We start from the raw sequence: 25,459 nt of genomic DNA on the forward strand, positions 1-25,459 counted from the left end.
CTTTCATTATTTATTCTATTATTTCATTATTTTTTTCCTGCTTTAAGTAAATGAAGCAAAAAAATGTGGTGCTGTTAAAATCCTATGTAATAGTTAAGCTATGTGGCCTGGTCTCTGGGAATCGGGATCCTTCTGTGGTGTGGAGTGGAGTTTGGGAGTAGATAGGCATTGTTGCAGGGCTGTATGTTAGAGTGTGTGTGCCTGTTGCTGTGTTTTCTAAGTAATGGGATTCATACTGGGAAACCCAAGGATGGTGCCTTCATTCTCACATAGCGTCCCAAGCACAGAAATGATATGACCATCATATAACATCAACTGATGAAATGAAAGGAGTTAAGATCCAGTATAATACCCTGCCAGTATAATACCCTGCCAGTATAATACCCTGTCAGTATAATACCCTGCCAGTATAATACCCTGCCAGTATAATACCCTGCCAGTATAATACCCTGCCAGTATAATACCCTACCAGTATAATTCCCTGCCAGTATAATACCCTGCCAGTATAATACCCTGCCAGTATAATACCCTGCCAGTATAATACCCTGCCAGTATAATACCCTGTCAGTATAATACCCTGCCAGTATAATACCCTGCCAGTATAATACCCTGCCAGTATAATACCCTGCCAGTATAATACCCTGTCAGTATAATACCCTGCCAGTATAATACCCTGCCAGTATAATACCCTGCAGTATAATACCCTGCCAGTATAATACCCTGCCAGTATAATACCCTGTCAGTATAATACCCTGCCAGTATAATACCCTGCCAGTATAATACCCTGCCAGTATAATACCCTGCCAGTATAATACTGCCAGTATAATACCCGGCCAGTATAATACCCTGTCAGTATAATACCCTGCCAGTATAATACCCTGCCAGTTTAATACCCGGCCAGTATAATACCCTGCCAGTATAATACCCTGCCAGTAAAATACCCTGCCAGTAAAATACCCTGCCAGTATAATACCCTGCCAGTATAATACCCTGCCAGTATAATACCCTGCCAGTATAATACCCTGCCAGTATAATACCCTACCAGTATAATACTGCCAGTATAATACCCTGCCAGTATAATACCCTGCCAGTATAATACCCTGTCAGTTTAATACCCTGCCAGTATAATACCCTGCCAGTATAATACCCTGCCAGTATAATACCCTGCCAGTATAATACCCTGTCAGTATAATACCCTGTCAGTATAATACCCTGCCAGTATAATACCCTGCCAGTATAATACCCTGCCAGTATAATACCCTGCCAGTATAATACCCGGCCAGTATAATACCCTGCCAGTATAATACCCTGTCAGTATAATACCCTGCCAGTATAATACCCTGTCAGTGTAATACCCTGCCAGTATAATACCCTGTCAGTATAATACCCTGCCAGTATAATACCCTGCCAGTATAATACCCTGCAGTATAATACCCTGCCAGTATAATACCCTGCCAGTATAATACCCTACCAGTATAATACCCTGCCAGTATAATACCCTGTCAGTATAATACCCTGCCAGTATAATACCCTGCCAGTATAATACCCTGCCAGTATAATACCCTGCAGTATAATACCCTGCCAGTATAATACCCTGCCAGTATAATACCCTGTCAGTATAATACCCTGCCAGTATAATACCCTGCCAGTATAATACCCTGCCAGTATAATACTGCCAGTATAATACCCGGCCAGTATAATACCCTGTCAGTATAATACCCTGCCAGTATAATACCCTGCCAGTTTAATACCCGGCCAGTATAATACCCTGCCAGTATAATACCCTGCCAGTAAAATACCCTGCCAGTAAAATACCCTGCCAGTATAATACCCTGCCAGTATAATACCCTGCCAGTATAATACCCTGCCAGTATAATACCCTGCCAGTATAATACCCTACCAGTATAATACTGCCAGTATAATACCCTGCCAGTATAATACCCTGCCAGTATAATACCCTGTCAGTATAATACCCGGCCAGTATAATACCCTGCCAGTATAATACCCTGCCAGTATAATACCCTGCCAGTATAATACCCTGCCAGTATAATACCCTGCCAGTATAATACCCGGCCAGTATAATACCCTGCCAGTATAATACCCTGTCAGTATAATACCCTGCCAGTATAATACCCTGTCAGTGTAATACCCTGCCAGTATAATACCCTGTCAGTATAATACCCTGCCAGTATAATACCCTGCCAGTATAATACCCTGCAGTATAATACCCTGCCAGTATAATACCCTGCCAGTATAATACCCTGCCAGTATAATACCCTGCCAGTATAATTCCCTGCCAGTATAATACCCTGCCAGTATAATACCCTGCCAGTATAATACCCTGCCAGTATAATACCCTGCAGTATAATACCCTGCCAGTATAATACCCTGCCAGTATAATACCCTGCCAGTATAATACCCTGCCAGTATAATACCCGGCAGTCAGGAGCTGATTTCCATGCCAACTTAATTGAAAATATAAACTTTATTGTTCTATTATACAATACAAAACAAGCTAAAGCTATATTTTTGAGGGAAAAAGATCTCAAATGCTTTGTTTAACTATTTTACTTCTCTCTCTATAACAGTATCAAACATTCACAAGAATAAATATGTTTGTATTTACATAAATGGTAATATTCAGTGCATGACAAACATGACAAACATTAGTGTTAAGAGAAAATGAGTACGGAATAAAGCAGAATGCTCTGCCAGGTTTCCTGCCCTCCACAAAACATTTGTAAAATACATTTAAGGAAATAAACAGAATATCAGTTTAACAATAAAACATGACCTGACTTATGACTAATGATAGCATATTTTCTCTCCTTCCATCAATTGGCTTATGTACGACAGGTGCGCAAGTCATTCTTCCCTAAAATTGTGAGTAACTTCAGCATAAATATATATTTCTATATATATTATTTACAACATTTTGATTCTCTGAGCTGATATACAATACGTTTCCCTTAGTAGTGACTGTATAGTCAAGGTTTTTCCCTCAAAGTCTAGTTCACAGCTAGATGCAGCTCCTATTGAATGGTAAAACCCTCTGTCTGTCCACTGTAAACTTGGAAAGGAAGATGTTGGATTATCTTTACACACTTATCAAGTTTTCCACAGCAGGGCAATGTGTTTAGTCTCACAATTTTGCTCTGGTCATTGCCATTTTAGCAACAGGGTTGCCATATTACAGATCTCACTATTTGGCAGGTCACCCCAGTTTCTTGCAGCACCCCTATCTATCTCCTACACATACATCTAGTTATACTCTCCAATATTCAGTGTATTGATACTGCAGTCAAATGATTCACACATATGATTCCCATAGTGAATTCCAGTTTGTTATAAAACTGTAGAATATTTTTGTGTTATCCTTGGATAACGTCCAGTCCTTTAACGTCAGTAACCATGGTGTAGTAAATCACCGCGGTAACTCCGGGTTGAGGTGTAGCGGATTCCAGAGCAATCTAAACAAAGAGGGCATGTGTGGTGAGTTAGAGAGGAAATCATAACGGCTTGGTCCACGTCCAGGACCAAAGTACATAGCAATTGGGGGAGAAGACAGCACATCCTGGGAGATGTACTTCACACAATTGTATGTGAGAAAAGTAGAACTGCAGCAAAAGAAAACAAAACAGTGATGTTTAAAATAACCTCCCTCTTGTTACAGTTCTTCACCGGTTTATGAGAGACCATGCTTGTGGTTCTCCCGCCACAGAGACATCTGTCTGACATTGTGTTCAGCAACCGTTACTCTCCTCCCTCCCCTCTCCTCCTCTGCCATCACATCTCTCTGCTGTGGAGGGGAGAGATGGAGAGGGGACAGAGACACTAGTTGTATCTTGTAAGGTCAGAGAGGGTGAAAGATTCAAATCCCAGCGTCTCTCTCAGACTAATTTTGGTTGTTTATCTCTAGCCACAAATCTATTTCCTTTGTAAGTACTTCCTTTAACTCAATCTGCCTCTGGTCTTGTTACTGGTGTTGGGAAGCCATAGTGAGGATTGGTTTCCATTCCATTCTACACAGTTGGATAGCTACAGCATTGAAATACCCAGTAAGCACACTAACATACTCTGTTACAGCAGGGCGTCAGGAGTAAGCACACACACACAAAACACACAAACCCTCCTTCTACACCCTGTAATCAATGTTGTGCTTTTCTCTTTTCTTTCCTCACAAAAAAACATTGATTAAGCTCTAGTACTCCCTGTATTCACTTTTCAACCCCCCAATTACCCCTTTAAGGAGTTAGTCCTTCCCTTCTCTACCACACCATTCCTCTATCTACACACCACCTGCCCAAAGAGCCTGTCCGTTTCCATCTCTGAGCCCCTGTCCTGGTTCTGTGATCAGAGGCACTGGTGTAATGTCTGTGTGCTGGTGCAGTTGAGGCAGCTAACATGGCAGCACCAGTGGAACGTACAGTGACACCTCTCAGTGACCTTCTCAGTCTGAGTTTGGAACCCTCTACCACAACACAGCAGCTCACACCCATCCAGCGCCGGAGACGAGCTGTTACAGGTCCTCCCTGAAGTTCCGTGGGTACCCGTCTTGCCGTGGTAGGTGCAGAAGTTGGGTGACTTCTCAAAGTATACCAGGTCTCTGGATGATGGGGGTTTGTGGGAGGGGTTCTCGGGTTCGAGATGGCTTGGATCGGCGCGGTGAGAGGCGCGGTTGGAACCCTTGTTGGCATAGACGACCCGTGATGCTCCGTCGAAGCGGTCCTTCAGGAAGTCTCCCACAGCGCGGAAGCTGGGTAGACGCATCCAGCAGGTACGCACAGTGCATGACCCTGACATGCCATGGCACTTACACTCCTGACGCATCTCTGATGACACTGTCTGGAGAGAGAAGGCAGAAAGGATTACCGATGAAGAAATGAAAATGTGGAAGACGGTGAGCAAAGAAAAGGTGGAAGAACATCAAGAGCAAATAAAACATGGAGGAAAGGGAAGAGGAAAGAAATCTTGGAGGAACATGAAGAGAATAAACATGAAAGAAAATGGATGAAATTCAGAAAAATAGGTTGATAACGGATAATCACTAAAGAGTGAGAGAGTGAACATACAGCATGAAGTGCTATTTGTGAATCAACAATGTCTCCTTCACCATTCTCCCTGCCTCGTTGTTGTGTAGGTTAATGAGGTATCGGAGATCCCTTCCTCTCTCACTGGAGTCCACAAACTCCCGACTGAACATCCGGCCAAAGTCCACGTTGTCGCTGCAGCCACCCCAGTGCCAGTCAGGGCCCCCAGGCCCCCGACGACGGTAGTCACAGGTGCATGACTCTATGGCCCCCTCGGAGCAGGAGCGGGCCACTGCATGGGTCACCCCTGCACTCGTGATCGCAAACACAAACGCTGTCTCTCTGCAACCTGACACAACAACAGTAGAAATTCTCTTCAGCGCTATAGAATACAGAGCATTTTTGAATTACGATTTTAAATGTCAAAATCTCAAGATATGTTAAGATAGACTTTTCCCTTCCCAAATGGCCTACTAGAGAATCCAAGATTCCATGACATTCTGTACCAAAACAGTCCACCTGTTGCCTTAGTGAGGAGGCCCAGAAGGACAACAAACAACTCACCACGGTTGACGATTTTGCCAAATATTGCCAGGCTGTGGGTGGTCGGGCAGTTCCAGCGGCGGTTTCTGAACTGCCACTTGCACTCCTTGATGGCGGTGTGCAGGCCGGCTGTGATGGCGTGTAGGATCCCAGGGTTCTGGCGGATGAGGCGACGCTGGCGACGGTTCAGCTGGCCCAAGCTGGGATCCAGAACCAACTGGACGTTCTTAGAGTTGGTGAGGAGGTTTGCAGAGGAGGCAACGTTCACAATGCCCCTGCCAGAGATGAAGAGAAGGGAGGGTGGAATCAGTTAGTCAGAGAAAGAGAAGAGAGGGTGGGATCAGTTAGTCAGAGAGAGAGAAGAGAGGGTGGAATCAGTTAATCAGAGAGAGAGAAGAGAGGGTGGAATCAGTTAGTCAGAGAGAGAGAAGAGAGGGTGGAATCAGTTAGTCAGAGAGAGAGAAGAGAGGGTGGAATCAGTTAGTCAAAGACAGAGAGAAGAGAGGGTGGAATCAGTTAGTCGGAGAGAGAGAAGAGAGGGTGGAATCAGTTAGTCGGAGAGAGAGAAGAGAGGGTGGAATCAGTTAGTCGGAGAGAGAGAAGAGAGGGTGGAATCAGTTAGTCGGAGAGAGAGAAGAGAGGGTGGAATCAGTTAGTCGGAGAGAGAGAAGAGAGGGTGGAATCAGTTAGTCGGAGAGAGAGAAGAGAGGGTGGAATCAGTTAGTCGGAGAGAGAGAAGAGAGGGTGGAATCAGTTAGTCAGAGAGAGAGAAGAGAGGGTGGAATCAGTTAATCGGAGAGAGAGAAGAGAGGGTGGAATCAGTTAGTCGGAGAGAGAGAAGAGAGGGTGGAATCAGTTAGTCGGAGAGAGAAAAGAGAGGGTGGAATCAGTTAGTCAGAGAGAAGAGAGGGTGGAATCAGTTAGTCAGAGAGAGAGAAGAGAGGGTGGAATCAGTTAGTCAAAGAGAGAGAAGAGAGGGTGGAATCAGTTAGTCGGAGAGAGAGAAGAGAGGGTGGAATCAGTTAGTCGGAGAGAGAAGAGAGGGTGGAATCAGTTAGTCGGAGAGAGAGAAGAGAGGGTGGAATCAGTTAGTCGGAGAGAGAGAAGAGAGGGTGGAATCAGTTAGTCGGAGAGAGAGAAGAAAGGGTGGAATCAGTTAATCAGAGAGAGAGAGAAGAGAGGGTGGAATTAGTTAGTCGGAGAGAGAAGAGAGGGTGGAATCAGTTAGTCGGAGAGAGAGAAGAGAGGGTGGAATCAGTTAGTCGGAGAGAGAGAAGAAAGGGTGGAATCAGTTAATCAGAGAGAGAGAAGAGAGGGTGGAATCAGTTAGTCGGAGAGAGAGAAGAGAGGGTGGAATCAGTTAGTCAGAGAGAAGAGAGGGTGGAATCAGTTAGTCAGAGAGAAGAGAGGGTCGAATCAGTTAGTCAGAGAGAGAAGAGAGGGTGGAATCAGTTAGTCGGAGAGAGAGAAGAGAGGGTGGAATCAGTTAGTCAGAGAGAGAAGAGAGGGTGGAATCAGTTAGTCAGAGAGAGAAGAGAGGGTGGAATCAGTTAGTCGGAGAGAGAGAAGAGAGGGTGGAATCAGTTAGTCAGAGAGAGACAAGCTCGTGCAGTTTATTATTTCATTAACCTTTAAAAATTGTATTGACCTTTAACAAAAACTATTCGGTTCAAATATATTTATTAATATAGGATTCTGATCATAATGGGTGATGGAAACATTTAATTGGAATTTGAGTATCAGCCACATAAGTAATAACAAACAACTTCAATGCAGTCTATTTTATCTGATGTGAATATGACTGCCATATTGCATTGCCAGCCTACTATATTTATGGTTTCAGTTACTTAGCCTAATTGTTGTGTCTCCTGCAACCCCTTGGCAATCAGAAAGACACATCATTATTTAACTGACTGACCACACTCTTAGAAAAAAAGTTCTGGATAGAACCAAAAAGGGTTATATTGCATGCCTTACGTATGGCACCCCTAAAGGTTCTATACAGAACTTTTTGTAGGGTTATTTGATCAGAACCCCAGGGTTTCTTCTTTACTGAACAAAAATTGGTTCCATATAGAAACATTGGGTTCCATATAGGGTTCTGTATGGAACCAATTTAGGTTATATATAGAACCTTAAGGGGTGCCATATATGAAGCAAGCATAGAACCCTTTTTGGTTCTATCCAGAATATTGTGTTGTAAGAGTGCACGGGCCAGACAGTATAACGCGCTCGGTCCAGGAACGTTATTATCACATCTTCAGATAAATATTTCAATCCAGTTTACTTCTCTCTCGCTGAGTATCTTCTTTCTTTATGTTCTTGTCTTATTGTAGTGATAAGGATTGGTTTAGAAGTCAGAACCATGTCAAAAATAAATAAAAAGTATAGCTTACCCCAGTGACATTGCAAGGCTGCCATATTCCATAACGAATTATATTGCGGTCTGCGTTATCATTTTGATTATTCAGTTAAATATTATTCATGCAGCTGTTCTCTCTTAATGTCTTTGCAGTGACAGAATGCGTAGTATGCCATGGTCTATAAGCCTACTTAAAATGTGATTTATATTTGTCCACTTAAGCTAGTGTAAGGCACACTATTTCGCATGCTGGCTTTCTAGTTTATAACAAATGTATGCAGACATTGGCGAGGGAATGTATATTTATCCTATAGTTGATCCTATATAGAGTGGAATGTTGAGCATACTTGGAAAATACGACCATGACAATATATAGGACCCTGAATACGACCTGGAATGGAACTGCTCTCTGCCATGAAATAAATCCATATTTAATTTATCCCACATTGGGACAGAATTTTTTTGTCTCCCGTTCAAGCCACACTATCAAAATTACAAGCGACAGAGAGAGAGAGAGGGGGGGGGGGGGGGTAAATTGAATAAACATGGGCTGCAACCGTTCCCAAAAAAACGAAATCGTTATCATATTGAAAAATAATACTTCCTTTGTATCAAAAGATTTAATGCAGAAAGTAATCCCTTTCGATTGAAAACTGGCTAAATCGAGTTAGTTAACCTACTCGCTCTAAATTGGAAGGTGTCATCCTAAAACCCTCAAATCTTAATGGCTTGTGGTTAGTGCTTGGTTTTCTAGCAGAAATGAACAGAAATGATGAAGCTGGAGCCAACAATAACACATGATTATTCCGAGCATGGAACAGGCCTAACGGTTTAGTGTCGATTCAGTTGATTTGGAAGCAGAGCACTACATATTCCAGGCAATACACCATCATACCACGCATTGACTCCTTTGCTGCAGGCTTCGTTGAAATGAGCATTGTTCATTAGGAGGCGCATTTAATTGAATGAATACCTCACACATGAACTGAACTACTTACCACCACCGGCCGCTGTTGTTGACTGCCCCCGTGCCTGAGCGCGAGGAGACCAGCAGGATGCACGCGGCTTTCACCCCCAGAAGCAGTGCGAGGATCCTCATTATGTCTTCAATTACAATATGAAAACAGAGCAGGCAAATGTCAAAATTCCGCATCTGAATTCCAAGCACTTTCTATATCTGGTTCTAATTATGATAACAATTCTATTTTGAAGCACAAATAAATCTAGGCCTACTAGATATACATCTGTTTGCCTCCTGCTCCCCAACCATGACCTCATAAATAAAACTCATCATGAGAATTGATAATGGAAATAAACCAATTATTTTTAGAATGAATAATGAGATCTCGTATTACAAAAGTCCCTCTATTATAAAAGTGATCTATAGGCAACAGGTTTATTCATCTCTCTGATACCCTGTCATTCTCCCATGCAGGTTATCAACGAGCAGGTAATGTATCAACGTGTACTCACCACACCACATTCCAAAGAACGGGACTTTAGAGGGGAAAAAGCAACGAGGAGCCTTTCCTATAATAATGAATCTGGTGAGGAGACAGTCAGACAGAGGAGACAGGTTGCTAAATGGGTCCTTGTCTAGTGCAGCTGAAGTGTCTTTCCAGGCTCGGCTGCAGGATGCTGCGGCTGCTCTCTTTACGCGCTCTACGTCTATCTCTGTAGGGATGCTCTGGACAACAGCAGCGCATTGAGCGCGTGGGACAGTCCGGAAGACTTGATCCCCTCCATGAGTGATAGGCAACACATTCTTTTCTTATTGAGCGCTACAAGAGGAATCAAAAGGGATTTGCTGCTCTCATGTCCCTTTTTTTCTGCCCTCTTTTCAATAGGACTGGAAGGAGGGATAGTTATTAATTGCCTTCATAGGGCACAATGGATAAAGAAAACAAAAACGGACAGAAAGGAGGAGAAAGGAAAATAAGAAAATAGCCAAGGCAATCCACCAGTGTAAATTGCACATATTACTAACGGAATCTCACGGTAATCAAATAATCCACCGATTCTTAAGAAATGATGGCTATTAATGCTTGTAGTATTTTCCCACAGGCTCATGCTCTGTCTTCCACATCCAGTCTTCCTGAATTAAGTCAAAACACTGAGATGTATGTGTCTGTGTGTGGAGATGTGCTGTGGCTGTGAGTGCGCACAGCCTGGTTTCTCCTCCCATTTATGATGCATGCGCGAGGTTGGTCGGTGTTACTGTACAGTACAGTTACAGCGGAATATGAGCCATCTAAACAGCACTTTTTACCCGCTGGTTGGATTACTCCCTTAACCGCGTCTCCTCCTTCTTTATCAAACTCTCGTATAGCCTACATTCTCAAGATGTTTTCAGTGGCTTGCCACATTTCTCTGCCTTCTCCTTCCATCAGCCGATATCATACACCGAGTGTACAAAACATGAAGTAAACCTGCTCTTTCCATGACATAGCTTTCACCTGGATTCACCTGGTCAATCTATGATCCCTTAATGATGGTACTTGTTAAATCCACCTCAGTCAGTGTAGATGAAGGGGAGGAGACAGGTTAAAGAAGGCTTTTTAAGCCTTGAGACATTAAAGACGTGGATTGTGTATGTGTGCCATTCATTATAAATGAATAAGACCAAAGTTGATTCCTCGAGATGATTCATCAATTTGGGAATTTTTCTTAATTATTCACATTTGAAATTAATCATATTTTTGAATGATTTAGAAGGTTTCATAAATGTCACCCAAGAAGAAAAGCTAATTCCCAAAACATCTGGCTTGCAGACCGCCCTCGACGCATGTGGCTTGTAATCATCAGCCACATTGCGGCGTCTCCTCATCTACTACAGACCGGGTGGAATATGAGCAAATATGCCCCATAGGCCCATAGACAGACAGTTAATTGAAATCAGGCTACATAGTGTCCTTATTCTGTCCTATCTGTTTCTGTATGTGGTTGGAGTTAAGTTTCTTGTTTAGGTATCTAGGATCAGCCACAAGGAATTATGGCATTTGATAATTCTCTCCCAGCTAGCACATAACATTCTGAGAACCATATGTTTCTCAGATAGCTTGGTGAGAGCATGGTTGTCCTATGGTTATTTTGCATAAAACCTGCCCACAACTTTCTCGGGAATGGTAGAAGATAGTTGCTTGTCTTTGGAACATTCTCAGCACAAGGCATTGTACTTGACAAAAAACAAACATTATTTTGTTCTTAATTCATTACTTTAACGTTCTATTAAAGGAAACATATGACTTTGTTCCCACAACCAACGTGAAACCAAAAACACACGTTCCCACAACTCCCAAAGAACCAAACGTGCCTAACCTCTCTCCCCCCCTCATGGTTTAAGGACATGATAGCAGAAGGAAGGGTTCTTTTGTCGAGAGGATTTAATGAGGGGTATCCTACGTCATTTATACTCCCGCTTCTTAAAGTTGCTGCTCAAACAGGCTTCCTGGGGCGCTCATGCGACACCGAGCAGATTAGAGCCCGCAATCCGGATAAAGCGACGCCTTTTATGCACAAATCAACTTCAAATCACATTTTAAGCCACTTAGATATACATGACAAGCTAGAATGCTAATGCACTTTTCATTGCCGGAGTTTAGGCAATAGAAGGATATTAAATGAAGAATTGGTGTCACTATGTGAACTGGCGGCGGTTAAGGGGGGTTTTAACTACATTTAATGAAACTACATCACACAATTTTATGTTATAATACCTAGTTATTTGGAATGGTGAACAAGGATGAAATGGAATTCGATAGTTTATCTGGATGTACCTGTTGATTAAATTATAATTGTATTATGCCAAGTAACTAATTATGTGCATGATATATAAAGCCTATTTGACTTCATTTCCATTTGAGTCAACCTGAGGGATATCCCATGGGCAGTACATATCAAACACCCTAAACCAGCTGGATGGAAACCTTTATCAGAGGCCACAGCATCTCATCTGGTGCGTTTGTCATTTCTTGGGAAGCTATAGTCTCCAAAGGCTAAAAGACAGACAGGAGGATGGGTGTTATTTTGGCACAGACATGTTAAAGGCAACTTGCCAAACGTAAAAGACAGAGAGAAAACATTTTGGTATTGTGCGACACTTTCCTCTAGGAAAAGTTATGAAGCGTGAAAATATCAGTTTATCAAACAAGTCGAAAACTGATGAAGTGTGACAATAAACAATAACTTATTTGAACTTTAAGTCAACTGTACTCAAACTTTGATGACTTGTTTGCAAATTACATTAAAGATAGCCTCTCCTTACTATATGGATAGGGTTTTATTTCATTCGCTGAAAAAAAATATCAAACTGTTATGGAATGATGAAGTTGTTTCAAACACAACAATAAAGAACAGAGGAGCTGATTGAGGTGGAGGAAGGGAGAAGGAAGACGGGTACCAGATGACTGTTTACCCAAGTATCATTGGAGCGCTGCGAAGAGAGCCGCGCGCCTGCCTGCTGCTGCCTCTAGCTCCCTGTCGTACAGTGGAACCAGCAGCAACCAACCAATCCCCTCCCCCCAACACTATAGTCATTTATTTCCTAGACATATCTGGAAGGATTTTCCTCTTGGGTTTCATCTGAATACATTTTCATTTTCTTTCAGTTGTATCCAACAAAATAGTAAACATCCATATCAGTGATGATACATATAAAAGTGTGTTCTATTATTATATGGTAGTACAATTTCTCACTCACAGATGGTGATGCTGGTGAGGAAAATGGTACCTGCGCGAAAAATCTTTGGATATGTTGTGACACTTATTGGCTATCGGTCAAATTCACATAATGGTTTGTCAACTGTTGATGCTTTTCTCAGAAGCTCAATACTTCGAAAACAACCGCCTGTAGCGACATCTCCCCTCCCTTATTTTCTCTCCCCCTCCCCTTCACGTTCGCCCCAAACTATTCTGCTCTCTTTCTTCATTCCTCGTTCTGTTGGAGGCACATCGATAATCTACTCCACTCTTGTCCAATTTTTCTTATAATCGATTTTCACACCAGTGTTTTAATGTCACGTCGGGAAAGACGCTTACCAAAATGGAGATATTACATAAATTCAGTTGGGACCTTGTCCTGATTTTGGCAGCGGCACTTACGTCACCTGCAATCACGTAAGTAGCCTGAGAGAGTGATGAGAAGTTGATAAAGGGCTGATGATGTTCTATGAGCATTCCGGGGATGAGAAATAATTAAAACGAAAAGTTAAGTCAGAGGAAGATTTTGTTAAAGTTACTGATATTTCCTTGAGGTTGATCTAATATTATATTTTAGTTAAATAACTTGTTGGTGCACATGTTACAATGCCTTGATGTCTGCGTTCAACTCTGTCTCACTAACATGCCTATTGCTGCCTGCTGTTACCGCTGACATCACGATTTCAAAATGTTGCTTTGTTTGTAACCGTGCAATGACACACACACACGCACACGCACACGCACACGCACACGCACACACACACACACACACACACACACACACACACACACACACACACACACACACACACACACGCTAATCAGAACCAACAGTTGGAAGACTGAATGATTAAGGACATGCAAAACAGAGATGGTTTAGTAACAATGCCATCCAGGTTTCTACTGCACACTTTTTTACAATACTGTGCTTCACTGGAACTTGTGTAACTAAAATGTAAGTAGTGAATATATGTAAATAGGCCTACTGTAGATACAGTATGATGGTAATCCCAGAGATAATAATCAACATTCTATTTCCTTGAAAATACATATTTTCCCAGAATTTAGCGTTAAGCTGCGTCAGCAAATACTTTTCTGTAAATGTTCATTTCATTACATGACACTTTCTTTCTTAGACTGAGGGTCGGAGCAGGCACTTCACAGATAGATATTGCTCTAGAGTTGACTGATGAACCCTGTGCCACCTCCACTGTATCCTCACCTCAGGGTGCTGTGTAATGACATCCTGGGTCTGAAGGTGGCAGGAGATCCAGTGCTGACCCCTACCTCTGTCTGCCTGCGGCTGGCGGGCCTGAGCAAGCGTCAGATGCGTCTGTGTGTTCGGAGCCCCGACGTGACGGCTTCAGCCCTGCAGGGCATACAGGTCATAGATAGATATAGATATAATACAATTAATTGTTTTATACAATATTTGACCATATTTTATCAGGGCCTGGAATGAAGATTCATTTTAGTCATGTTGCCAAACCGGGCTATCTGTACTGTGTCCCACCTACCACCCGCCAACCCCTCTTTTACTGCTACTCTCTGTTCATCATATATGCATAGTCACTTTAACCATATCTACATGTACATACTACCTCAATCAGCCTGACTAACCGGTGTCTGTATGTAGCCTCGCTACTTTTATAGCCTCGCTGTTGTATATAGCCTGTCTTTTTACTGTTCTTTTATTTCTTTACCTACCTATTGTTCACCTAATACCTTTTTTGCACTATTGATTAGAGTCTGTAAGTAAGCATTTCACTGTAAGGTCTACACCTGTTGTACTCGGCGCACGTGACAAATACACTTTGATTTGATTTGATTTGAAAATGCCAATGTCCATTCTGGTGGGGTATTTATTTCTGTGCATCCCAGGTGGCCATCCACGAGTGCCAGCACCAGCTCAGAGACCAGCGGTGGAACTGTTCTGCCCTGGAGAGCCTCAACAAGCTGCCCCACCAGAGCGCAATCCTCAACAGGGGTGAGAGAGACACAGGGGCAGAGAAAGATGGAGGGTGGACATGCAGACAGGATATTGTCCATGTGATCTGACCAGAAAAAACTCCAGGTCCCTGGTCAGGAAGACTTTTAGGCCCTATAGGTGGGGATAGTGGACAAAAAAAGGATGCTGACATAAAAGCATTTCTTTGCATGTTTTCCTTTATAGAATAAAAATAATGAAAGGATACGAAGCTTTCCTGTGGTATCTAGATTATACCCAGTATGATAACATCATGACTCTGATGTGTCTCTCTTCGCTCTCCCACAGGCTTCAGGGAGACTGCCTTCTCCCTGTCCCTGTTGGCAGCGGGTGTGGCACACTCCGTGGCTTCTGCCTGCAGCCTGGGCAAACTCCGTGACTGCGGCTGCGAGGCCAAGCGTCGCCTGGACGATGACAAGATCCGTCTCAAACTCACCCAACTGCAGCTGCAGACCCTACAGAGAGGCGGGGCCAGAGCGGGCATGGGAGGGGGCGGGGGAGGAGGCCCCCCCGCCCCCCAGGATTTCAGAGATGTGCCAGCCAGCCAGCATTCTAGTTCTACCCACCCCACCTCCCTCCTCAATCCCCTGCCAGAGGACTTCAGCCCCCAGCAGGAAACCTGGGAGTGGGGGGGCTGTAGCCATGACACCCGCTTCGGTGAGAGATTCTCCAGAGATTGGTTGGACTCCCGGGGGACTCCGAGGGATATCCACGCCCGCATGAGAATCCACAACAATAGGGTGGGCCGACAGGTGAGCAGAGACTCTAACAGATAGGATTCATCTGTTGTATTTTTATCAAGATGATAACTGCAGATAGGATTCAGGCTCTCATTTGGTGAAGGTTTCGCAATGGAATTCATCAAGTTTTCTAACATTCATGGAATTTAATATTGAATTGAATTAATTAGTTATAAATGTTTATTACAGATTCATAAACAATCAATAAAATATTTATAAAACACGTATGAACCATTTTAAAGCTGCAATATGTAACTTTTTAGGTGACCTGACCAAATCCACATAGAAAGGTGTGTTATAGATCTGTTATTTTCATTGAAAGTGAGTCTAAGAATCGGTAGATCTGTTCTATGTCTGCTATTTCTATGCCTCCCGTTCTTCAGTTCGATTTTTTTCGAATTTTACTTTTGGTTTTGTACACCAGCTTCAAACAGCTTAAAATACAATGTTTTTGGTTATGGAAAATATGTTTCACAGCAGTTTAGATGGTACAATGATTCTCTATGCTATTCTTGCTTGTTTTGTCACAGAAACTGAAATTAGGCAAACTATTTGAATTTTAGCAACCAGGAAATGGCGCAGCGATTTCTGCATAGTGTATTTTTTTAAATACATTTATAATTGTTACCCTAGTACATTGCAATCAAAAGCCTTCTATACTTCTATGGATAGTGACATGATTGTTTCCCCCTGCACAGCTTGTGACTGACAACATGAAGCGGAGGTGTAAGTGCCACGGCACATCAGGCAGCTGCCAGTTCAAGACCTGCTGGTACGTGTCTCCTGAGTTCAGGCTGCTGGGTTCTCTGCTGAGGGATAAGTTCCTCTCCGCCATCTTCATCAACTCCCAGAACAAGAACAGCGGGGTGTTCAACCCCCGGGTCGCAGCTGGCAATGGAGCCTTGAATGGGGTTAGGAACGGGGCCGGAGTGGGGTCCAGATCTGGGTCTGGGGGCGTGGGTAGCCCAAACAATGTGGGTCGGCGGAAGCCGAGTGTGTCACGGGAGCTGGTCTACTTTGAGAAGTCTCCAGACTTCTGTGAGCGGGAGCCGTCCCTGGACTCCTTGGGCACCCAGGGACGGATCTGCAACAAGACCAGCCACAGCATGGACAGCTGCGGGTCCCTGTGCTGCGGGAGAGGGCACAATATCCTGAAGCAGACACGTAGTGAGAGGTGCCACTGCCGCTTCCACTGGTGCTGCTACGTGCTCTGTGAGGAGTGTCGAGTCACTGAGTGGGTCAACGTTTGTAAGTAGACCAGTAGCCTCCTGTACACATAAACCGACACAACTAAACCTTTCATTTGGTATATGGGTAGACGAGGCCCATCCAGGACTCTTACTTACTTAATCATCTTAATGCTTTGGGACGCATGGGGCCTCCACAAGAGAGAAAGAGTGCTACTATTTCAAGTCAGCACTAGCAGCCATCTTGGTAAGGGTTCCTGGCCAGAACACAGTCTTTGATGTTCTTCTCAACTGTCCTCCAGGTTTCTCCTGGACATTTTCAGGACACAGGATGGCAAAATCGAAATCCACCCTTTAACTCTGTCCAATGTACACACATTCACCCAACCAAACCTTTCATTTCAGTGTTTGTGTTTCTCTTTGCGTCAGTTAAGTCTCCCACAGAATCGGTTTATCCCCCGCTTCTTCTTCTTCTCCTCTTTTTTTTCTTCTTTCCGTCATCTGGGATCTATTTTCCCTTTGTTGCCTGTTGTTATTCTCAAAATGCCAAGTCAGAGATTGAAGACGAGGTGACTCATGTCATTTGTCTTTCTTTCCTCGGTGTGTTTGGATGCAGCTCTTTCAGCCATGATAATCAGAATGCCCTGGACCCCATCTGCTGTTCTGCTCTGCTCTCCCCTGGTCTCTGTTCAGAAACAAAGAACACTCAAACAGCAGTAAGGCATTACTATTTCAACTAACTAATGCCTAGGCTACTATTACAGTGTACAGTTTTTGTGTACATGAAAAATGTATATTATTTTGGTGTGTGAATTTATTTAGACTCCGTTGCTTGGCATCTGCTGTGTGGCACCAGTTTATGAGAGGAACATATGAGGCCCAATGACTGAGTGTTTCTCTGCTCAGGATGGTGAAATTGAGCTGAAGTCGTAATAGTCAGCAAAGCCTGAACACAACAGTGGGACGCTGGAAAACAGACAAGTCATGTCACGAGTTCTGATATGGAATGTGGTAATGAACTCCAGAGGACGATTATACTCATTGAATATTTTGCACCTGCACCTCAAGACCAATGGGTTTCAATTCTTGAATTCCAATTCTTCATTGCATGATCCAGGAGGAACTAAGGAAACAGAACTAAAGAGAACCAGGCATGATAGTTCCTCAACGTGTTTCCACTACCAACGGAATCAGAACCACAAGTCATCTAGTGGGGACAGTTTTTTTCTGTCCATGGATTTTCTTGGAGAAGGAAACCCATGTCTGGCTCTTGGTTGAGGGATGTTTTTGATCTCTCTCCATACTGAACTGCAGGTCATTTAGGGAATACTGCACCTAGAACTGTAACACTCATAACCAGGAAATGACCACACACACTGTATTATTGCTGTTTCTTTTGTTTTGTGATTATGTTTTATTTAGTGAATCAATATAATTATTATGTCACAAATATGCCTCTACTTATTGTTGCCGCACGGAAATTGTCTCATTCCATTGTGAGAACAGCGGTGATTATAGGTCTCTGCATTTCTGATACGTTTCAATGCTGTGAAACGTGTGGGAAGGAGTGTATGAGTGCCCACTTCGAGAGAAAGGTAGAGAATTGGCACACATGGATTGAGTATATCAAACCCAGGCAAAGCATGCTCTATTCCCATGACCTGGATTAGGGAGCTGATGGTAAGGTGGGGTGAGGTGTGGGAGGGTTGGAGGGATTGGGCATAACCCACTTGGAACAAACTGGTTGAATTAACATTGTTTCAACGTAATTTGTCAACATATTGTGACGTGGAATCTATGTGGAAAATACAGTTGATTTGAAAAAAGTACCTTTAAAACAACATCAGTTAAAAAACGATATGCTGGGAAGCACCTCTTAATGGAGAATGGATCTGTCTGCATCAGGAGTCTCCAGCCTTTTCTAGCATGAGAGCTACTAAAGAAAAATGAAACATGTCACAAGCTACAATTGTTTTTCTATTTTTTTCTATTAAATAGGCACATTCTCCTCCTCTCCCCCGCAACTCTTCCCCGCAACTCTTCCCCTGGTCCTTAGTTTACAAGAGAAAGTAGTGCACTATGTGTCAACTCTTCCCTTGGTCCTTAGTTTACAAGAGAAAGTAGTGCACTATGTTGTCAACTCTTCCCCTGGTCCTTAGTGTACAAGAGAAAGTAGTGCACTATGTTGTCAACTCTTCCCCTGGTCCTTGGTGTACAAGAGAAAGTAGTGCACTATGTTGTCAACTCTTCCCCTGGTCCTTAGTTTACAAGAGAAAGTAGTGCACTATGTTGTCAACTCTTCCCTTGGTCCTTAGTTTACAAGAGAAAGTAGTGGACTATGTTGTCAACTCTTCCCCTGGTCCTTAGTGTACAAGAGAAAGTAGTGCACTATGTTGTCAACTCTTCCCCTGGTCCTTAGTGTACAAGAGAATGTAGTGCACTATGTTGTCAACTCTTCCCCTGGTCCTTAGTGTACAAGAGAAAGTAGTGCACTATGTTGTCAACTCTTCCCCTGGTCCTTAGTGCACAAGATAAAGTAGTGCACTATGTTGTCAACTCTTCCCCTGGTCCTTGGTGTACAAGAGAAAGTAGTGCACTATGTTGTCAACTCTTCCCCTGGTCCTTAGTGTACAAGAGAAAGTAGTGCACTATGTTGTCAACTCTTTTCCTGGTCCTTAGTTTACAAGAGGAAGTAGTGCACTATGTTGTCAATTCTTACCCTGGTCCTTAGTGTACAAGAGAAAGTAGTGCACTATGTTTTCTGCCAATATGCCTGGTAAAATAATGGTTAATAAACGACTAAGGGGGGCCCTATAAAATGTGCTTTTCCCCCCCTAAATTCTCTTTTATATTTTCCCAAATTATGTTCTCGCAGTTTTATTTTTTCCTGTTTTTAGATTTTTTTCACTCTCAAAATTACAATTGTTTATAGAGAAACAACACAGTTGGATGTTCTGAGCCCATATCAATTGTCATGGTCGTTATTAGAGAAGGACCAAGGCGCAGCGGGATTACAGTGCCACATCATTTATTCAGGTGAAACTATAGAACAAAACAAGAAACACGTAACGAACAGTGACTACAGAGGTGCTACATACACTAACTCAAAATACAAAATACAATATCCCACAAAACACAGGTGGAAAAAAGGCTACCTAAATATGATCTCCAATTAGAGACAACGATTACCAGGTGCCTCTAATTGGGAATCATACAAAATCACCAACATAGAAAAACAAAACTAGAACCCCACATAGTAATAACAACTAGACTAACCCCCCAGTCACGCCCTGACCTACTCCACCATATGAAATAAGGACTCTCTATGGTCAGGATGTGACATCAACGCTTAAATCACATCAGAAGACAATTTTTTAGGTCTGGAAGAAAATGAACACAGTTTTTTCAGTGTAATTTTTGAGTATAATTCCCCTTTAATTGCGCACCTAGCCATTTAATTCCGACCATCAATGACCACATTTTGAGGTTACTGTAACTATACATTTCTTCTTATGTAATCATATAAAGCACGCATGTTCAAGATAGCATGCATAGGTCATCGCAAGTTTGTGGAGATCTTCACAATAATCTGTGCAGAATCTAGAACGGCATTGATCATTTGAACCATGTACTTTTAATGTAATCTCAACTACCATCCAGGTCATTTGGTTCAAGTTGAACGTTTTAATGCCACATGCACAAGTACAGTGAAATGCCTATCTTGCCAGCGCTAAATTCAACAATGCAATAATCAATAACAATATAATACTAAAAATAACACAAGGTAGAACAAAAACACATAAGAAATTTAAAAACTAAATAAGAAGAACACAAGAAGGTAAGTAAGTAAGTCTATATACGGGGTCAGTTCAAGTACCACATTTACAAGGTCAGCATCCCGGAGTCGCCTCTTCACTTTTGACGTTGAGACCGGTGTTTTGCGGGTACTATTTAATGAAGCTGCCAGTTGAGTACTTGTGAGGTGTCTGAGTGACCATCGGGTTCTTGGTCACCTCCCTGACCAAGGACCTTCTCCCCCGATTGTTCAGTTTGGCCGGGCAGCCAGCTTTAGGAAGAGTCTTGGTGGTTCCAAACTTTTCCATTTAAGAATGATGTAGGCCACTGTGCTCTTGGGGACCTTCAATGATGCAGACATTTTTTGGTACCCTTCCCCAGATCTGTGCCTCGACACAATCCTGTCTTGGAGCTCTTTGGACAATTCCTTCGACCTCATGGCTTGGTTTTTGCTCTGACATGCACTGTCAACTGTGGGACCTTATATACGACAGGTGTGTGCCTTTCCAAATCATGTCCAATCAATTTCATTTACTACAGGTGGACTCCAATCAAGTTGTAGAAACATCTCAATGACGACCAATGGACACAGAATGCACCTGAGCTCAATTTCGATTCTCATAGCAAAGTGTCTGAATACTTATGTAAATAAGGTATTTCCTTTTTTTATTTAATACATTTGCAAAAATTGCTAAAAACCTGCTTATGCTTTATCGTTTTGGGGTATTGTGTGTAGATTGCTGAGGATTTTTTTTATTTAATCAGTTTTAGAATAAGGCTGTAACGTAACAAAATGTGTAAAAAGTCAAGGGGTCCGAATTCTTTCTGAAAGCACTGCATAGGTGTAAGGTGACAGGTGTCTTTACATGACAAAGACTGACCAGGTGAATCCAGGTGAAAGCTATGATTCCTTATTGATGTCACCTGTTAAATCCACTTCAATCATTGTAGAATGATTCTTGCAAAAAACAAGAAACTGCGCTTGCAGTGGGCTAAGGAGCGAAAACATTGGACACTGGAGAATTGGAAAAATATTGCCTGGTCTGATGAATCTTGGTTCCTGCTGTTTCACGCTAATCGGAGGACTAGGGTCTGGAGACGAGTACTGTACATGCTTCCATCATGCCGCATGTCAATATTGCAGGCTGAAGGTGGTGGTGCATCCCTTCATGGCAGCAGTGTATACATCTGCACATTTATTTTTTCAGCAGGATAATGCCACAAGAATTCAGTTTACTGCAGTGGCCTGCCCAGTCACCACATCTCAATCCAATTGAGCATCTGTGGGAGGAGGTGGAACAAGCTATTCGGAGTAGAGATCCACTATCAGCCAATTTGACACAACTGTGGGAAGCATTGGGCCAGTCAACATGGGCCAGCATCCCTGTGGAGACCTTGTAGAGTCCATGCCCCGACGAATTGAGACTGTTCTGAGGGAAAAAAGGGGGGGTAACTCTATGTTAACAACGTCTTCCTAATGTTTTGTACACTCAGTGTACAATAAACAGAGTAGCAGCAGAGTATATAATGATTGTATGTGAGTGGGTGTGCGGGTGTGTAGAGTCATTATAAATGTATGTGCGTGTTATGTGTGTGTGAGCAAATGATGGAGTGAGTGTTTGTGTGTTTGGTGGAGTGTCAGTCAGTGTAAAATGTGTTGGGCCCTGTCAGAGGCAGCCAATGTAGCCATTTTGTTAGCTATTTAGTTAGCTATTTAGCAGTCTTATGGCTTGGAGATAGAAGCTGTTCAGGAGCCTGGTGGTGTCAGACTTGATGCACCGGTACTGCTTCCTGTGCGGAAGCAGAGAGAACGGTCTATGGCTTGTGTGGCTGGAGTCTTTGACAATTTTCACTCCGCATGATATAGAGGTCCTGGATGGCAGGATGGACTGGGCTGTCTGCACCACTGTCTGTAGCGCCATGCGATCGAGGGCCAAGCAGCGTTGCAGTCAATCAAGATGCTCTCAAGGGTACAGCTGTAGAACTTTTTGAGGATTTGAGGGCCCATGCCAAACCTTTTCAACCTACTGAGGGGGAATCGGCACTGTCGTGCTTTCTTCACAACTGTGCGTGCGTGTGGAACATTTTAAGTCCTTAGTGATTTGGATACCGAGGAACCTGAAGCTCTCGACCTGCTCCACTGCAGCCCCGTCGATGTGGATGGGCTCGCCCCCTTGTTAGGTACAGTCCACGATCAGCTCCTTGATCTTACTGCTATTAGATGAAGCACTGTGATATCACATTAATTCATGCTTTTAAATGGTTTAAAGTGCAGTCATCGACACTTGGGTGACAACTACACCAAAAATCAGACATTGATTTTCCATTGGAATTTGGCTGTGTTTTTAGATGGTTGAAAGCATAATGTTAACACATTGGAAAATTCAACTAAGGTCAATAAGTTGTCTTTTTCAATGGGTGAATATAGGTTGTAATCTTATTGACCAATGTGTCAACCAAATATTACCCAATTACCCACGTTGAAATGACGTGGTGTGCCCTGTGGGAAGGCTACAGGCCTACTCTGCACTCCAAACAGGAGAGAGGTGGTGAGACTTATTTTATGGCCACTTCCTTTATGCAGAGAGGTGGTTTAATTGAAGCACTTTTATTACTGAAGGAGAGAGGAATCGGGATAGAGAGTGGTGATTATACCAGTCAGTCTCTTTCGTGTATGTGTGTGTGTGTGCCTGAGATCATCTGTCCAGGGTTCACAGCCAAGAGAGACTCACTGCATCATGTGGTGCTGATACTGAGAACGCTGTGTCCCTGTCTGTCTAAGACACAGACAGACAAATAGACAGGGATATTGGCTGATTTACACAGTTATCCCACATACCATTCAGTGCCTGGTTAGATTTAAGATAAGATCATTCTCAGACATGCACATAGGGGGAATATACTCACCATGGGATCCAGCTTGATCTTCGGGAGATCCAGATTGTCTTAAGCCTTCAATGATCAATATTAGTGTGAACTGATTGAGACACCCCTTAGGTAGACTGTGTGACTCTCCAAATGTCTGGATCAAATGTCTGGTATTTAGTGAGAGAATAGCAGAGAGGGGGAGACTGAGAAGTACTGCTAAGGGATTGGAATGATAAGGGATAACTGGATTTCTGGTTTGCATTTCTTCATTCCTTTATCATTTCACCCTGGAGCTGCTCCTACTGCTGTGAAGGGGAATTTCCTGTCACCGTTTCTACTCATGTGTGAGAGAGAGAGGTTGGACAGCCCTGGATCGCTTTGTCTTCCTCTCCTCTTTGTCTGTCTACCTCTGTCTCTGTCAGTCTCTCTCTGTCTCTATCTCGCTCTCTCTCCCACTCCCTCTTCTTCTTCCCCTCCTTCCCTCTCTCTCTCCCCGTCTCCCTCTCTCCTCTTTCTCTCTCTCTCTCTCTCTCTCTCTCTCTCTCTCTCTCTCTCTCTCTCTCTCTCTCTCTCTCTCTCTCTCTCTCTCTCCCCGTCTCTCTCTCTCCTCTTTCTCTCTCTCTCTCTCTCTCTCTCCCCGTCTCCCTCTCTCCTCTTTCTCTCTCTCTCTCTCTCTCCTCTTTCTCTCTCTCTCTCTCCCTCTCCCTCTCTCCCCGTCTCCCTCTCTCTCCTCTCTCTCTCTCTCTCTCTCTCTCTCTCTCTCTCTCCCCCCGTCGCCCTCTCTCTCCCTCTCTCCTCTCTCTCTCTCTCTCTCTCTCTCTCTCTCTCTCTCCCTCTCTCCTCTCTCTCTCTCTCTCTCTCGCTCCCTCTCTCTCTCCCCGTCTCCCTCTCTCTCTCACTCTCTCTCTCTCCCCGTCTCCCTCTCTCTCTCTCTCTCACTCTCACTCTCTCTCTCTCTCTCTCTCTCTCTCTCTCTCTCTCTCTCTCTCTCTCTCTCTCTCTCTCTCTCTCTCTCTCCCCATCTCTCTCTCTATCTCTCGCTCCCTTTCTCTGGCACTGAGGAGATGTATAGCTGCCGTCCTACGGGCTCCTGACCAGTTCTGCTATTTTGTGTGGTTTTTTTTATGCTGACCTAAACTTTTTTTGTACATAATATTTCTGCCATCATTTCCTATGACCGCAAACAGCTTCTGGACATCAGAACAGTGATCACTAACCTCGATGTAAATGAAATGTCTACTTCAACGAGTTGGCAGCTGCGGATGTACTGATCATCCCGTACCAGGCCCTAATCCCCGGGACTCCTGATTCTCGCTTACAAGCAAAAACTCAAACAGGAAGTACCAGTGGCGAAAGTGGTCAGATGAAGTGGATGCTAAGCTTCAAGCAGACTACCATAGTCCCTGCGCCCAAGAACACCAAGGTAAACTGTCTAAATGACTATCGCCTGCAAGCACTCACATCTGTAGCCATGAAATGCTTTGAAAGTCTGATCATGGCTCACATCAACACCATCATCCCAGACACCCTGGACCCACTCCAATTCGCATACCTCACCAACAGATCCACAGATAACGCAATCTCTATTGCCCTCCACACTGCCCTCTACCACCTGGACAAGAGGAACACCTACGTGAGAATGCTCAATGTTCAACACCATAGTACCCTCTAAACTTATCACTAGAACTGTGTTCCTGCACACCACACCAACACCATCAGGACAACAGGACAACCAGGACAACATCCTCTCCCTCATCGTCAGCAAGACAAAGGAGCTGATCGTAGACTCCAGGAAATGGAGGACCGAGCACACCCCCATCCATATCAACGGGGCTGTAGTGGAGCAGGTCGAGAGCTTCAAGTTCCTCAGTGTTTACATCACCAAGGAATTAACATGGTCCACACACACCAACACAGTCGTGAAGAAGGCACGACAACGCCTCTTCCCCCATGGGGAGGCTGAAAAGATTTGGCATGGGCTCTCAGATCCTCAAAAAGTTCTACAGCTGCACCAATGAGAGCATCTTGACTGGTTGTGTCATCGCTTGGTATGGCAACTGCTTGAAATCCGACCGCAAGGCGCTACAGATGGTAATACATCACTGGGTCCGAGCTCCCTGCCATCCAGGACCTCTATACCAGGCGGTGTCAGAGGAAGGCCCAAGTCAGACTCTAGCCACCCAAGTCATAGACTGTTCTCTCTGCTACCACACGGCAAGTGGTACCGATATACCAAGTCTGGAACCAAC

The 25,459-nt window shown here is 43.6% G+C and overlaps 2 protein-coding genes across 2 annotated transcripts; one reads left to right on the plus strand and one right to left on the minus strand.

The window, feature by feature from the left end:
* Positions 1–2,466: 2,466 nt before the first annotated feature.
* Positions 2,467–11,069, minus strand: LOC129829682 (protein Wnt-1-like). The gene is made up of 5 exons (XM_055891537.1): positions 9,409–11,069; positions 8,934–9,039; positions 5,595–5,848; positions 5,114–5,379; positions 2,467–4,845 (listed from the first exon to the last, which is right to left on the minus strand). The coding sequence occupies exons 1-5, from the start codon at positions 9,416–9,418 to the stop codon at positions 4,354–4,356; spliced, it is 1,128 nt and encodes a 375-aa protein (XP_055747512.1). The 5' UTR covers positions 9,419–11,069; the 3' UTR covers positions 2,467–4,353.
* A 1,759-nt stretch (positions 11,070–12,828) lies between these two features.
* On the plus strand, positions 12,829–18,231 carry LOC129829683 (protein Wnt-10b-like). The gene is made up of 5 exons (XM_055891538.1): positions 12,829–13,050; positions 13,861–14,017; positions 14,515–14,620; positions 14,909–15,372; positions 16,059–18,231. Exons 1-5 carry the CDS (start codon positions 12,977–12,979, stop codon positions 16,614–16,616), a joined length of 1,359 nt encoding a protein of 452 aa, XP_055747513.1. The 5' UTR covers positions 12,829–12,976; the 3' UTR covers positions 16,617–18,231.
* Positions 18,232–25,459: the final 7,228 nt, after the last annotated feature.

Source organism: Salvelinus fontinalis, chromosome 31 (genome assembly GCF_029448725.1).
Source record: "Salvelinus fontinalis isolate EN_2023a chromosome 31, ASM2944872v1, whole genome shotgun sequence".
NCBI lineage: Eukaryota > Metazoa > Chordata > Actinopteri > Salmoniformes > Salmonidae > Salvelinus > Salvelinus fontinalis.